Consider the following 15,643-nt stretch of genomic DNA (forward strand, 5'->3'; position numbering starts at 1 on the left):
GCCATCCAACAGGTTCCTGTGAGAGCCAACCATGCAGCACATCATTTGTTTTGCAACCGTTTCATGCTCATTTAGTCATGGAGTCTCCATCTCTGTGTGCCGGATTAATCTGTTTAGACTGTCTCTTCCCTTTCTCTCTCCGTATCGCTGCCTCTCTCGCTTCCCCTCAGGGCGGAAAGCTGTGAGGCTGTAAGGTCCTTCTCTTCCCACAACTGCTCACAATCACCCCTGTGACTGTTCGCCTGTCAATCACTTCATCACATCAGACCCACACTGAGCAGATCGAGCCTGCTGGCATACAAACACATATAATACACAAAAAAAAAGAGACGGGGTTTACGGGGGGAGTGGAGAGATGAAGGGGGTCCTGTCAGCACCTGCTGCGCCTCACCGGAAAATGTGCACAGATGCACACACATATACACACACCACAGAGCACAACTCTGTGAAGGTACCTCTTTAATATTGGTCGTATTTACTCAGCCTCCCTCTACGTTGCCTCCAACCATGCTGACCTACAGTGTCAGCAGGGGCTACTCTGCTGAGAACCACGCTGCAAAGCGCATACATGCAGAAATGACACAGAGGCGCACAGAAGCATGTATGTGCAACGAGAAACAGGAAGGTCAAACAGCTTGAAATACACACAAACATCTAAGGCACCCTAAAATCAGGTACTCTCTATGAGCTGCGCAATCACACCGAAATATAGACTTTACTATTTCTCAGATTGCTTCTTATGAATGCTCAACCTCCCAATTAATTTCATCTGTTTCTGTCCAAACCACACACACACACACACACACACACACAGATGAAACGCACACACACAAACATACACACCGAGTCCATTAGGCTCATGTGTTGGGCCCAAACCACGGCCCAGAGTGCTCTTTCATGGCTCCATCATTACATCAATAAGTCTTCACATTAATCTCAGCACAGCACACAGGCTATTACCAGACCAGCCCTGCACCACAGAGGCTCGCTCCGAAGCAGACACAGGCAAAATAGTAGACAAATATATTCTGGATACTTGAAAAACACACTAAGGCGTGCTCGGTTAGTCTCGGTTTGCCGAGGGATGTGTCCACTTCTGAAGCTGCTTAAACAGCAGAGGGTGAATTACGTATGCCTTAAGCAGTTCAAATGCATGAAACCGTATCTAGATATATTCATCTCCGTCTGCTGTGAAAAGACCTCAAAAAGACTTAAAGAGTTGTGTTTTTTTAATGTAAATGCTGATTTAATACACAGCCCAAAATTATTTTTGAGGAGCTGGTTTCAATAGCGGCTAATAAGAAGCTTTCGCCAGAGCCTTTTCGAATCTGCGTAACATAAGATCATGCCCTTTTAATAAAGCTCTTGAGAGTAGTGTGGGAAAAAAAGCATGGTAACTCTTGAGAGATTACCTTACATTGCTTATTATTAAATCAGTCTTTGGTCTGCAGTAAAGAGCACCTGTAAGAAAAAGCGGTTGCTTAATAATCAGTGGGATGAGCTGCTGAGGCAGCTAAGGCGAGGCAGCCGTCACAAACACATCATCAATCGCATTTAAAATGAAAAGAAAATGACTCAAGACATTCAGAGAAAGAAAGAATGAACGAAAGGGTAGAAGGAGAAAACATGGAAGAAAGAAGCCGAGTGGGCTTGAGAGGAGGCCACTTCTGTCTGGACAGGAAAGGGGGTTTTTTAACCCCTGACCCAGGTCCACTTTTTGTCTGTGTGTGTGTGTGTGTGTGTGTGCGTGTTTCTCCCCTTAGAACAGGTTCTTTCTGACACTGGTACAGGGACAGATGGTGCTTGTTGTCATGGCAGTCCACGCAGGTGCGTATGCGTGGGGTTTCCTGTCCCAAGGTTCAGGAAGGCAGTGTGGAGGGGTGTTTATTATTCGCAGTGCCAACGGGTAGCAGATTCCAGTCGTTCCCAAGAGTCAGGAGGAACGATAGAGGATAGAGGGAAAGGAAAAAAGTGTGTGTGTGTTGGGTGGGGGGGGTGGGGGGGGGGGGGGATAAAGAAGAAAGTCAAGGAGAGAGTGGTAAGCTGTAAAACTCTGGAAGAGCGTCCACTTTTATCGCTCTGGATCTGTTCTTGGATGAGAAAAGCTGTGAAGTATGTTTTTCACTCGTCTCTCATTCTCTGCCATAATAAAAGAATAAAAGAATATTGCCTCAGAAACCTCCACTGTTCCAGGAATGGCGGCCTCAGCGCCGATGACCTCAGATATTGTTCCGCTGTATTCTTTTATTCTCTTTCAACGTTTTGGGCCGCAAATGCGAGACGGGAGAACGAAGGGGGGGGAGGCGTGGTGGGAGCGGAGAAGCTGGGGCCAAGGGTCACTGCTGCAGAGTCTCCCCTGAAGGCAAGTCCGCTACAAACGGGGTAATAATAAACGTTTGTCGTTTTGAGTTTCCAAACCCCACCGCCCCATTACTCTGTCACGTTAGTCTGCAGGCTTCGACTCCTTTACCAAACACACTCGCCTAGACCCATCGAATTCACAAACTTACTGTGAACGCAATCTTAAACGCATGTTCTACAAACTGTAAATCAATAGTTAGGGTTCTGGTTAAGTCACTGGACAAATATGTTGTAATCGTTGTCCTCTGAAAAATCTAACATTACTAATGCCGCTTTTTTTTTGTTGTTGCAAGGATCAATTCAAAAATACTAAAAATCTGAAGTTACAAGAGCAAATTTTTTTTTTTAAATGACAATCATATCTACTAAAAACTCCCAAACCTACTAAAAAATAATAAGAAACCTATTTTCTTTTGTAAGAGTTAACCCCAAGCTCAATAAAAATTAAAAATGAAGCATGAAATTAAATAACCCTAACTGATTTGTCCCAACACACGTAGAAACACATCGGCATTTAAGAAATATGTCAGTGCTGTCCGTCTGATCCCAGGCTTTGCTGTTTGACTTGTTTGTTTTAGTGTTTACTCAGGAATGTCAGACATCCGAGGACACAGCTGAGAGGAAGGTCAAAACCGCAAACCTCCAAAGGCTCAACAAACATTATTAAATTCTAATTTGTTATAAAATGTTTGCGGAAAGTGGCGCAGTAAAACTATTAACGATTTCACTGGTTTATGCACTGTGGGAGCGTGTTCCCTTTAAATCCAAACTACACAAGCCTGATGATTAAATCGGGCAGGTTTGTATATCGTGCCAGATCTCGAGCATACAGTGCATCATGTAAAGAAACATCACCGCAAGAACTGAGTGCCATCAAAACATAAAACAAATTCGTAACCGAGGAAGCAAAAGTTTAAAGGTATAAAAGAACCTAGCAAGAAAAGTCACAGGGTGCAAAGTTTGAGCGGACAAAGGCTAAAAACCATCTCCTCAGAGCACATGACCTAAGATGATTTCACTGATCGTAACTTTTTTCTTTGGATTCATTTTTCTCAGTAGAAGCGTATGAGTCAATACCCTGTTTGAACGCAAACATTAATGACACATTCACTGAGCTTTAGAAACAAAAAGTTGATAACTAGAAAAAAGCTCCCGAGGAGCAGAGCTCTGGTTATTTGAGTGCATCATTTAGCAAGAATTCTGAGATCAGGCTTTCCACTTTTATCTGTAAAAAAACCCAAAAAAAACTAGCCTGATCTATAGTGTGGAAGAGAGGGGAGGAACAGGGGATCATAGTGCTGAAAGGGCTGTTAAGTCAGATAGATCTTTTGGAACCCTAACAGACATAATTACTCTAATAATGACGGACTATACAATAGCCAATATCGCTGCAGCCTGCATGAGGGGAACATGTGTTGCTGCTATGTGTCCATTTGTGTGTACGCTGTGTACTCATTAGCGAAAAGCCTCAGTGCAGACTAGCTCCAGTTACAGTAGTAAACGCTGCCTTTGAACTTTTAATGGAGCCCTGAAACCCAACTAGGCCTTAAAAACACACAGATCTGCAGCAGAAGACAAAATGCAGAGAAAAAGGGAGAAATGGTAACAATAAATAAATTCACATAAAATGCAAGCAATGTATGAACTAAGACAGCGAGCTAAAAACCTGCCGTAAGATTTAGATCCACAACACCGTAATAACATCCAGGCACAAATGCTATGGTTTGGTCAATGTTAACAAAGCAGCTGTTAATTAGCCAACTAATGAAGCACAACATGTTAAATAATCGCACAGCTGTTCACCTGCTGATAGACACATATTGTAGCTTCATACTGGTATATCAGGTATCTTAAAATTCTCATTTACGCACATCATTATCATCATTAGGGCCCCTGCTCTGTGCGGCACCTGTACCTGTGCCTGCATGCAGTAATTAAATCGCCAACCGGTGTGTGTGTGTGTGTGTGTGTGTGTGTGTGTGTGTGTGTGTGTGTGTGTGTGTGTGTAAGTCAGTGGGTATTTATCAGGGTGGGTGTTTGTGCTGCACAATCTCCTGGTATGCATTGCAATAAACAGATGTTGAGTCTTTATGAGGTCTTTACAACAGGTTCAGTGTGTGTGTGTGTGTGTGTGTGTGTGTGTGTGTGTGTGTGTGTGTGTGTGTGTGTGTGTGTGTGTGTGTGTGTGTGTGTGTGTGAGAGAGAAAGCCTACATGGGCCTAACATGGAAACCTCTCATCAGTGAGCCAAAAAAAGACAGACCACAAACGGAAATAAGCAGGAAATGTAAATGTTAAGAGAAATACTGCTCATTAAAACATGAGCAATTTAAACCATTGTGGGAAAACCGTCTACGTTAGCAAACAATAACGACAGCAATGCCACCTCTGCTAATTGTTTTATATGTCGATTTGTCAGAGAAAAACTGGATGTCACTACAAAATATGAATTTTAACTGCCTCAGTCTTCCCAGTGGGTAAGCATGCAGATTGCGTTATCAGCATTAAACAATAAATTACACGTGTGCTTTCCCTGCTATCGCGTCTCCAAATCTCTACTGAAGGCTCGCTCAGCGATGAGAGTGGGGAAGGCTTGTGAACAGAACTGTTTATTTGACTATGAGCTGTTTACAGAGATGGACGCTGTGGGGCTGAGTGACAGCATGAGAAAATACCTCTGATAATATACTGACATGCAGAGAACTCGGCAGTGAACCTGACTCCTTGCTCAGCTCTCAGGACCTATGGGCATCCCTCCATAGCTAATCGGAAAAAAAATTTTAATCACGTTCCTAATTCTATTAACTCTTAAAATACCACGATCTTGACTTATCCCAGCAGGAAAAGGCCAGGTGTTTAAATAATATTAGCCGAGGCTTTGCAAGTGTAATGGCTATGAATTTGTTTTCTAACACCTCTGCCGGGTCAAAAATATCTGCTGAGAATAGGCCTATCTAACATTATCTAATATTTGCTTTTATTATTAGATACTGCAAATACTGCAACACACAGGCCTAGAGATCGGTCAGTGAACATCTGGCAACCACTGGGGGAAAATGTATATTCCACAACTGGTGGGCAAGTGGTTGCAGGAGTTGCTGGATGTCTGTGAAATCAGCTGCTCAAGTCCAATTCACACAAGCCTAGAGACAAGTCAGTGACCCCCTGGCAACCACAGGTCGCTAGGGAAAAGTGCGTACTCCACATCCGCTTGGCGAGCAGCTGCTGGAGATTCCTGGCAGTCAGTAGCATAAAACCAGTCACAAAGAGCTGAACGGTGCTGCACTAAAAACCTCTTAGTTGACTTCTACAGTTGCCAGTAGTTTCTTCCTTGATCTCTCGGCCTGTGTGACTGAGGCCTTATGCAGATGTTTGGAAAGGTAAAGAACCACCTACTGCTTTTCAGGTTTGACTGAAGGATTTATAGAATATTGTCAGTACTAAATAGTTCCATAAAAGCAACTCGTTTGCATTTTACATTGTTAGATGAGTACTAGAGAAACAAATTCATCTTCTAGATCTTCGTGGTCGTATGTAAGTCTTATAGCATCGTACTAAAAATATCATATTACATGAGACCACTTTGTTTTCTGAGAATGAAAATGTTCCACATGGAAATGTTTACTTACTCACACTCTTGGACAAGCACGTGTAGCTAAGACTTCACCATCCTTTTTGCCGCTTGTTTTTCTCTCTGCCCTTCCTGTCGCACAACAACGTAGAGATGATGATTTAGAAATGTTTCAATCCCAGTTATAATGACAGTGAAACATTGAAACAAGTCCATCTCATTTTAACAGTTGGGCCTGCGGGTACAGAGTACCTCCTGCTGACAAAACAATGATCACCACCTGAACCTATTGTTAAACAGAGCTGAATACTGCTGCTTTTATAACCAATAAAAGTGTTCATCGGAAGAGTCTGGAAACGTAAACATTGAAAAATCTCCATTTATTGTGTTTTCTCATTCTATCAGCATCTGTTTTTAACAGGGAGAGAGATTTGTGCAGGGAAATAAAAAGTGAAACTTTACTTTTTTTTTCTCCCCACTTTCACAATAAAGTTCTAGACAGATGACAGCTGTGGACACACAGAGTGCAAGCTGCATGTTTTATCGCCTTCACCCATAAATAAAAAACGCAGAGTGGAAGAAATACAGTCAAAATATATGATTTATGGCAACGGGCACAGAAGGGAGTCTGGAGATTTCTTGGACAATATGAAAATAAAACTGCAATAAAACTGCACGGGCCTTGATTGTGGTCTATGGAGAGACATGGAGGGACTCCAGCACAGCTTTATTACTTCATCTAAGAGAGAGCAAGAGAAAAGGAGGCACACATCAACAGATTCAGACACTATTACAGTCAAATCCTTTACCCAAAGTGGCCACAGTCTCCATCCAAGGACCCCAGCCCCTTTTTCACCCAGCAAAAAAGGGCACAGTAGAGGACAAAACCTTCCCAATTGAGTTTACCCAGCTCTGTATTTACATAAACCTTTTACAACTTAACTTCATGGCAGGCATCATCAAGTCTTAAACTGATGGTAGTTGTATAAACATTGTGGGGAAAGAAGAATTAATGTTTTAAATAGTAAAACGGACTGCTGTTTATGTAAGTGGTTGGTAACCTTATGGTGATTGCCAACTTAACAAATAATTTACCACCATTTTCATTTCCCACAACATCACAGCACCCAGCTCTGCTGCTCTAAGCATTTAAATTCACTTTGAGGGAGCCATCTTTCTCATCTGGGAGGCGGAGAGGTGAAAGGGAGACGGGAAAGCGTGCATTTTTTAGGCGATTAGAGCAACAGATAACTGGGCGCTAGGCGAAAACAGCCTGATAGTCTGCAGGCCACTGAAAGAAAATGCTCCAGACTTCCATGGAGATTTAGCAGTAAGAATCTTCTCCTTTTCCCTCTTCTCTGAAAATAGGCTATTATATGGTGTTGCATCTTTCTTGGCTGGAGCTTCGCAAAAGATGTAGGGTTTCAGAGAGCATACTGGGGGACCGGTGAAACTGGAGACAATATCAACAAATATGGCCTTGTATTTTTAGGTTGTGATTATAAAGCTCATTTCACAGTTTAATACTCCGGGGAAGCCAAACAAACATGGTTGTATAAAGAAACCAGCATCCAGTATTGGATCAAATCTCTACTGCTCCCAAATGTCCTGGACATACAAAAAGATATGCACATGCAGTATATATACTTAGCATCGGGCCTATGAAGTTCAGTGACAGATTTAAATACCACACACTGACGAACAACAGGTTCTCTTTTAGCAGAGGAGTGATTCCTGTTATTTACCTAATGCATGCTATTCTGAGGAAAACGAAGACACATAATTAATTACAGATAAACTAGATCAACAGTGAGTTTTTTAATGACTAATTTTCTTTTCATATTTATACTTTTATTTGGTTTATTAAAAAGTCCTTTCACATATCATGAAATACTCCTTTGAAAAAATATAAATAAATACGAGAAAAATAAGTGTTGTACATATCCAGTTCCTTATTTAATACTGCCAGAAAACAATTATTAATACTTTTTTTACTCTTTTTATTGGCCTCTTCATTCATCTAATAGAAGCAATTCAGTTTGAAATGATAGTTTTACATCAGCAAAAAAAAAAAAAAAACTAGGATGCTATTTCTTTAACCCTTGTATGGTGTTCGGGTCTGTGAGACCCGTGTTCAGTTTTTTTCAAAAGAAAAATTAAACAATTAATTATTTTTTCACGTGTAAATGTGCTGTGTCTTTCCACTCACTCCACTTGATTATAACTGATTTATTTATAACATTTTATATAAAAGAAAAACGAGAAGCACATTAATTCATAAATGTGATCTAACAAAGGTAAAGGGAAAAAATTAACCATGTTTGCTGTTCATATGTCTTGTAATTGGGATGAAGTAAACATCTGTTGAGTAATTTAACATAAAATTGTTTGATAGTGTTAATTTGGAAAGCCAAAACTCTAGCGGGTCCACCAGACCCACGAACACTGGCTGAGTAACAAAAATACGAACACCACACAAGGGTTAAAACAAAATTATTATTTTTTTTAGATCGGAAAACCGTGTATAGTGCGTTAAAAAAGCATGACCATTTGATGCATTTTTTTCTGTCTGATTATCGGTACTCTGCTGGCCCCTGCTGACCAAACAGAACAGAACATTTCCATTACTGATACCTTCAGTTAAAAAAACAAAAATGTGGAAGCGGCATAGCAGATATCATGTAAAATAGGCTGTCAAGTAATAAACTGTACTTTATTAGGCTATGATACACCTAAAGGAAAACTTCGCATGCCCTCTAATTTGTTTAAATTCATCTTGTTGTATATACTCCTCTTGTCTGGCACATCTGGTGTGGAGCATGCACAGTTTTGTTATATATGTACAAGATCAATAAAAGGCTGTTTTATTTTATCCCAATCTATTTAACATTTACCTTAGTTGGTTAATATTTTATTGACTAATTATTTAATTTTGCTTTTCAAAACTGTTACAAATAGCTAAAACACACATAAGAACATGAATTTTGTGAGGAAAATGACTGTCAGCCTACCCGCTGCAGTTTTTGTAAAGTTTTTTTGTGCTTTGACCAATGGCAGCTAGTAGCTTAGAATTAAAGTTTAAAAAAAATTAAGTATTAAGACATTGAAATTGATTAAATTAATATTTTTTAAAAAGCCTTAAATTACTTAAGATGTTGTATCCAGAATTGGAGAGCATTTGTTTCACTAATAGCAGTGCTCTTTTCAAACAAGCTAATTGGCTAACTTTTTGTCTTATCAGCTAGCAGTGCTAAACCAAGGTGTAAACACAATAATATTAGAGCAGTGCAATTCAAATGTTTTTATTTAAAAATAAAAATAAGACTGTGCCACAAAGCAAAATTGAGCTATTTATGGTTTGCAGTTTTTTTTTTCCTGCAGATATATCAAGAGGCCTGATTTATCCGCTAGCTTAATTAGAAGAACAAACAAAAGTGTGTTAACAAGAACTGAAAGCATATCATTGCAGGTTTAAATAAATTAGCACTTTATTGTTATTAAAGGAGATAGTGTTTCTTACCATGGCCTGGCCATCTACATATGGAGTGTAAATGTAGGTGTAATTGTAGTGTTGAGTTTGGCCAAAAGTTTCCGTTACCACTGTAAATTACTGCTGCCTTATACATACGGAGCTTGATTGTTGATTTTTATCCATTGTCGACATCAATGCATTCTCAAGCCTTTTATTTATAGGTTTAACAATCCCACCTAGATGCCAAACACCTGAAGCTAATACTAAGTTTAAAACAAAATCCAACTCTTCAGCCTCAAACAGCTCTTTGAAGGGCTAACAACAACAAAAACAATAATAATAATAATTTATTATTATTATTATTATTATTATTATTATTATTATTATTATTATTATAAAAGTGCAAATGATCGAATGCAATGCAGGTAACTATACTTACCTTTAACCTGTGTAGTTTAAGCCACCTAATAACTAAATTAGGTGGCTTAATAACTACATCTGCCCCTGGTAGGGAAGCCTTTTATTTCCCTGACATGTGCATTTGACATCATCTTACATTCTTTTTAATCCGTTGACAACTACCTTCTCTCCATGTACAAATGGGCTGGATTAAGCTCTCGCCGCACTAGAACAGGTAGCCTACAAATCCCAAAGACCATTGCGGCTATTGCGGGAAGCACAACGGCTGTCGTTTGTGCTTAACCCTCCATCATGGAAAGTCAGAGTCGCGTCTTCGCGGCGATAGTACCGGCCGGGCGGGAGCTCTCCGGTAACGAAAAAGAGCAGGGGCTGGAAGTAAGAGCGGTTAGTCGGCAGAGTCCCGGTAAGTGTCTACGGGAGGTCCAGGTGACAGGGACAGCGGAGGTTCGCTGCCAGGCGGACCGAGCATCGGTGCGGGTCAGCGTGGGCAACAGCAAGGAGTCCGTCAGCGAAGCAACCCACAGCGTTTCACGGCGACTTGGATACATTTTACAGGCTCTCAGGTGAGAAAAGAAGTTGGAGCGAAGCAGGAGCAAACTGTAAAGTTAGCTAGCTACTGTTAGCATTATGCTATTACCGGTTAAAGAGGCAGCAGCGAGAGAAGTGCGTCCGCAGATACAGCCAACTCGTTTAGGATTACCAGCAATGGAAGAAGCGATGAAAAGTTTATTACTGGTATATTTAAAAACGAGAATACAACTAGAAGAGTTTCATTTCGAATTTTAAAATAACCCCTTAAGAGGATGAGAAATAACCGTACTTATTTGTGTATTTATTGGTCCTACTGCTGTTACAGCTGCATGCAGGGGCGGAACCTGAGGGTGGCCATCACAGACTAAACCCCTGCTACCCTCCATCCTTGTATATTTGAAGTCAGTGATTTTGGCAAACTAACTTGGATTTCAGTGCTTGTAAAAACGTAAACTGCACAATTACTTCAAATTTGCAGAAGTGGCACATTAAATATGCTTGCAAAGCAATTGGTGTCCAGTAAAGCAGTGTTTTAAGTTGATACAGTTTTGTTTTGTTTATATTTCTTTTAAGGGACAGTAGCTAATTTTTCAAAGTACACAGTAATTTTTGTGACCATGTGTTTATTTTTAATCCATTCTGCTTAGACAACATGACATCAGAGAAGAAGACACTTCAGTAAGGAGGTTTCTCCACCGAGACGCAGACATGTATCGGATGGATGCAGAGGTCGAGTATTTGGACAAACACCGATGAACGTGCAGCACAGACGTGTTGAGCAGCATGTGACCGTGCTGTAATATATCTTATAGGTCATAGTGACTTTCTCAGACTTTGAGAAGATGGAGCGAATATGTAGCATCCTGCTGGAAAAGCTAGACAAGAGCGTTTTTGTGGGGACACCAGAGTTCTACCACAGTGCTGAATGCCTGAGTCAAATGAGGTATGAAAAAAACAACACAATCGTACCTCTTTATTATTTTCATTAAATGGTGTGACCGTAACTAGCCCGTGTGTGCTGCAGGCTGCGTGCGTGTGTGTCTGCAGTCGAGAATGCTCAGCTGAAGGCCAGCAAAGTCAGTCAGCTCCTGGGACAAAGTCTGGGACCCCCTTTGCTGGTTAGAGAGGACGAAACCAAAGAGTGGAGGAACAACGAGGACAACGGTGGTGGGGGGCAGGGGTCTGCAGCCCCTTCTCACTTTCCCAGCTTACCTGCAGTCACTGCTTCCTCGCAGGTGTCCGTCTCCTTCAGCCTCAGAGACACGAGCAGGAAAATGAGATGAGAGATATAATGCTTAAAAAAAAAAAAAGTAGTTTTAATTCAGCCAACACTTTCTTGAAATAAAAAAATAATTTTATTTTGACTTTAAAAGCAATTTAAAGAATCTGTCTGTCAACGTTGTTTTTTTACATATTTGGTAGACACTTTAAATTATTTTGTATTTGTAAACTTCAGAGAAATAAATGTAGTAATTCAGAAGCGTAATTACATTTCTTCATCTTTGATCATTTATCTTCAGCTCCGTTAAAGAAAGGGTTCGATGGTCACTCTTAACTCCTATTTTTACTTGAGCGGGTCGATGACTCTTAAAGACGGCATTTTGTGTCCACTCGTTGGACTCCAGTAGACAAACAAAAAGAAGAACCAGGCTGAAGAAAACCACAGAAGCCAAAGGATGAAACTGTCTGTTGGCTAAGGCTTTCATACTCCAGAGTCAAAAGTCCTCGCCCTCATCATCCTCCTCGTCTTCGGGGAAGAGCTCTCTGAGCCAGGGCTGCATAACAAAGCGTTTCCCATTAAAGTGCGTGAAGTAGTTCTCCAGGGTGGGAATGTCCGGCTGGAAACATCCAACAGTAAGCCCAAGACCTATTTTAATATATATGATTGTATGCGCTGTGATTTTCAGGACTTACCCTCATCCCTGTGATGCGCTCCAGCTGTGTCTGGGGCAAGTATGCAACTATGACAGAGGAGGGTCCAGGTCCTCCAAAGATCACCTTGTAATGAGGTGTCTTTTCTGCTCTTGTGTCCTATATGAACACACGCTTCCGTTACTAACACTTAAATGATATATTACCAATAAATGATCAGAGGAAGTGAAGGAGGCTACTGACATCAGAGCCGGAGTACATTCTGTCAACCCATTCTGGAGGAGCTCGCAGTTCTGGGTCCCAGCTCACCACTACTCCAACCATGTGGCCTTTTGTCTCCAACACCACCTCTCCGACCCGCAGAAACACATACGGGGGACGAGGGCTGCGCGCCGTCTTGGATGCTGATGTGACAAAGACAGAGAAGAGATTACAGAACTGACATGACATGCATGAATAAGATCTGTTTTTAATGAAAAACCACGATCAGATTTCCTTCTGTGTCTTTCTAGAAAGCTCTGCTCTTGCCAGGCAATAAAACTAAAATCCCATGATAATTTCTAATATGACCTCGGTAGGTTTTCTGAGTGCACAGGCTGTGATCAGCTAAACTGCTGCTCTTTGTGGATTTACACAAGTGAATTCATCAAGATGTCAGCAGATGTTTCACAGCTATCCTGACCGATATACATTCCCTACACTGTTTATAGTATCTTTGCATTAGACAGTTGGTATAAAGTTGGAATTCAGTGAATGAATCTAAGCATCATAGTCTTAAATGCAAATTCTCTGCTACACTTCATTCTTTTTTTTCTCTCCTTGCAAATACAGAAGCTGGACCCATAGATAGCAACACATCGTGAGACAAACTGCACACAAACAGTTTGTGTGTTTGCTGATGTTTGTCGAGCTGATAGAAACGTTGAATTTGAAATTGCCTGCCACTTAAAAAAAACATCACTCCCATTCATGCTTCCTCCCATCTGTAGAGCTGTCTAGATGCTGAAGTACCGCAAACACAACATACGGATACAAGCACTCCGACTTTAAATCCTGAGCATAAATGCTATAAACGATACTGTTGAACCAAATGTAAGGAATAAAAAGTACGGATTTTTGGAAGTAAAAGTTGTCAGAAAAACAAATACTAATAAGGTGATTGCCAAAGTGCTTAGCTAAAAACCTGTTATATCCCAACATGGTGTGGAGTGATTCTTAGGGCAAAAGAAACGACAGGCCTTAAAAAAATACCTACAGCAATCCAAAGTCAAGAAACGGAGGAAAATGCTGCAAAAACCTGACACTGGGCCTGAGAGCTGCATCTTCAGCTGATCCATCGAATGCCATGGTTTGGGGCTGCATTTCATACAGTGATGTTGGGGATCTTGTCTTACTAATGGACTTACAAACAGAGCAATGTACCATCATCATCATTATATTTTGATCCACCATAGAGTAGCATCTGGAAAATGTGTGACTGGCAACAGCTTTAATTCATCAGAATGACCCCAAACACACAGCCAATGCAGTAAAAGCACACCGGGATAGAAAAACCGTGGAACACCATCAGTCATGGATCGGCCTCCCCAGAGCCTGAACCTCAACATTACTGTGGGATCATCTTGACAGAGAATAGAACAAAAGGGCAGCCAACATCCAAAGAAGAGCTTTGAATGTCCTTCAAGAAGCCTGGAGAACTATTCCTGAAGACTACTTAAAGAAATAACAAGAAAGCTTGGCTAAAAGAGTTCAGGCTGTGTGTTGAAGAATAAAATATTGATTTTCAAGCTTTTTAGGATCATACAAACTCTTGTCCTCATATACTGTATTTCCATGTGTGTTTCACTGCATCTATTTCCTATTTTCCTTGCAAAATATAAAGATATCAGGGATGGTTCAAGACTTTTGCACATTACTATAAATGTAGTGCTTTTCAAAGTGCAATAGTTCAGGAGGACATGTAAAATTAGAATTAAACATCCATTAGTTTTTGGTAATTAATTGCACTCGATGGGGAAGGTGAAATTTCACATTAACCTATGAGAATGAGGATATGGACAGACTGTATCACATGTGGCTGGTTAAAAATGCTTCAGTATAGCAGAGCTATAGACACAAACCTCCAAAGAATCCCAGGTCATTGTCAAAAAGCATGGTCTCCACAGGAGGTGGCCCTTGTCCCACTTGATCTTCCTGTCCCAATCCAACCAGAGACCTTCAGGAAACAAACACATCACCAGTCTCTAAATACAACTCATGTGTTTCCATAAAAACACCAGAAATCACTTTTGAGGTGTGTGGGATTTGAATATGAAACAAGATTATGCAAATAACTGTAGCCTCAGATCCCGAGTGAGCGAGCGATGATTCAGGTTAAATTCAGTCCTCATTTGAATGCCATTCATCTCAAACACTCACATGGCTTTGGACATCTGCTGGCTTGTCCAGTCTGACCATGCAGTGACATTCATGTATGATTTTCTCCATTCTCTCCATATTCGAAGCAATCTGAAACCAAAAATGTTCTTTTTATTAGTAAAACAGAAAGAAAACGGCCACAACAGTCCTTAGTCTGGTAAGGCCCACTTTATCTAATAGTTTACATAAAAGGTTATCCTGGGTCATTCACATCCAGCCAACTTAAGGCGTTTTCCCCCTTTTTGCAAACTTCGATGCGGTAAATAAAAGCTGGTTTTTGGCGCACTGATCTCACCGCGTGGTCGCATGGTAGCGCTGCGCCGCCGAGGAGCCGCTCCACCTGGAGATGAAGTACTGCGCGGGCACGGCGGAGAGCAGCAGCGCGATCTGCAGCACCGCAGAGGCCCTGAGCACAGGCATGACCGCACAGCTGGCACCTGCCCGGAAACCAAAAGTACATGCACGAAAGTGAGCGCCAAAATTAACCTAGGCGATAGTTCTATATTTATTTTAGTTAACATATATATATATGAGGTTTAAGTTTGTTGAGCGTAGGCAACTATCAGCTCAAACATATGTTTATGGCGGCTGTTAGATTTATATAAAGTTGTGGCAGGTAAAACTTTAAAGGACACGTGACCCCGCAGGTAGGTCAAACCAGGTAACCGCGAAAGCTCTTTACTAATTCTAATTGTGACACTTACCTCTTGTTAAGCTCTAAAGTCTTCCCTCTGATTGCGTGTCGAACATTGCGTTTGAGTGAGTCTGCTGCGCGTGGAAACCAGAACACAGCGGCGCGGTTTCACTTCTGTTTTATTTACATAAACTACACTCCGGCCCATGTCGCCTCCAGCCACCTGTGTATTTACATTTTTGGAAAAATTGCCAAACAGGTATTCTAACCAATAGCCGCAGCCCACGGAGTACCCAAGGACCTTTAGCGGCTCGCCACGTCAGGAAGAGCCGGAGGTGTGGGAAGTGATTTTTGTGCACTTACCG

General features: G+C 41.2%; 3 protein-coding genes across 4 annotated transcripts in view; 1 reads left to right on the forward strand and 2 right to left on the reverse strand.

Moving 5' to 3' along the window:
- LOC309689557 (hormonally up-regulated neu tumor-associated kinase) overlaps positions 1-6,057 on the reverse strand; it is a 120,513-nt gene extending 114,456 nt beyond the window's left edge. The window contains exon 1 of the mRNA XM_082506073.1: positions 5,990-6,057. The gene's annotated coding sequence lies outside the window, so the exon portion shown is untranslated. The remainder of the gene's footprint in view (positions 1-5,989) is intronic.
- A 3,955-nt stretch (positions 6,058-10,012) lies between these two features.
- Positions 10,013-11,645, forward strand: irak1bp1 (interleukin-1 receptor-associated kinase 1 binding protein 1). Its single transcript, XM_082506088.1, has 4 exons — positions 10,013-10,386; positions 11,002-11,083; positions 11,167-11,297; positions 11,379-11,645. The coding sequence occupies exons 1-4, from the start codon at positions 10,115-10,117 to the stop codon at positions 11,635-11,637; spliced, it is 744 nt and encodes a 247-aa protein (XP_082362214.1). The 5' UTR covers positions 10,013-10,114; the 3' UTR covers positions 11,638-11,645.
- A 424-nt stretch (positions 11,646-12,069) lies between these two features.
- Positions 12,070-15,627, reverse strand: LOC309689562 (uncharacterized protein; the record flags this gene model as incomplete). 2 transcript variants are annotated; one of them, XM_082506090.1, is made up of 7 exons in its annotated part: positions 15,348-15,627; positions 14,940-15,084; positions 14,645-14,734; positions 14,347-14,441; positions 12,470-12,630; positions 12,269-12,385; positions 12,070-12,192 (listed from the first exon to the last, which is right to left on the reverse strand). In XM_082506090.1, exons 2-7 carry the CDS (start codon positions 15,062-15,064, stop codon positions 12,070-12,072), a joined length of 711 nt encoding a protein of 236 aa, XP_082362216.1. In that variant the 5' UTR covers positions 15,065-15,084; positions 15,348-15,627. The 2 variants fall into 2 exon arrangements, with proteins under 2 accessions (XP_082362216.1, XP_082362215.1); XM_082506089.1 differs by having other exon boundaries at positions 14,940-15,081; positions 15,349-15,626.
- Positions 15,628-15,643: the final 16 nt, after the last annotated feature.

This window comes from Aulonocara stuartgranti (assembly GCF_965226115.1).
Source record: "Aulonocara stuartgranti genome assembly, chromosome: 15".
In the NCBI taxonomy this organism is placed as follows: Eukaryota; Metazoa; Chordata; class Actinopteri; order Cichliformes; family Cichlidae; genus Aulonocara; species Aulonocara stuartgranti.

Excerpts from the sequence above, each read along its gene's own strand:
- irak1bp1 (XM_082506088.1), top strand. The coding sequence starts at position 10,115 with ATGGAAAGTCAGAGTCGCGTCTTCGCGGCGATAGTACCGGCCGGGCGG. Across the intron at positions 10,387-11,001 it reads TACATTTTACAGGCTCTCAG|ACAACATGACATCAGAGAAG; the intron begins GTGAGAAAAGAA and ends CATTCTGCTTAG. Across the intron at positions 11,084-11,166 it reads TGTATCGGATGGATGCAGAG|GTCATAGTGACTTTCTCAGA; the intron begins GTCGAGTATTTG and ends TATATCTTATAG.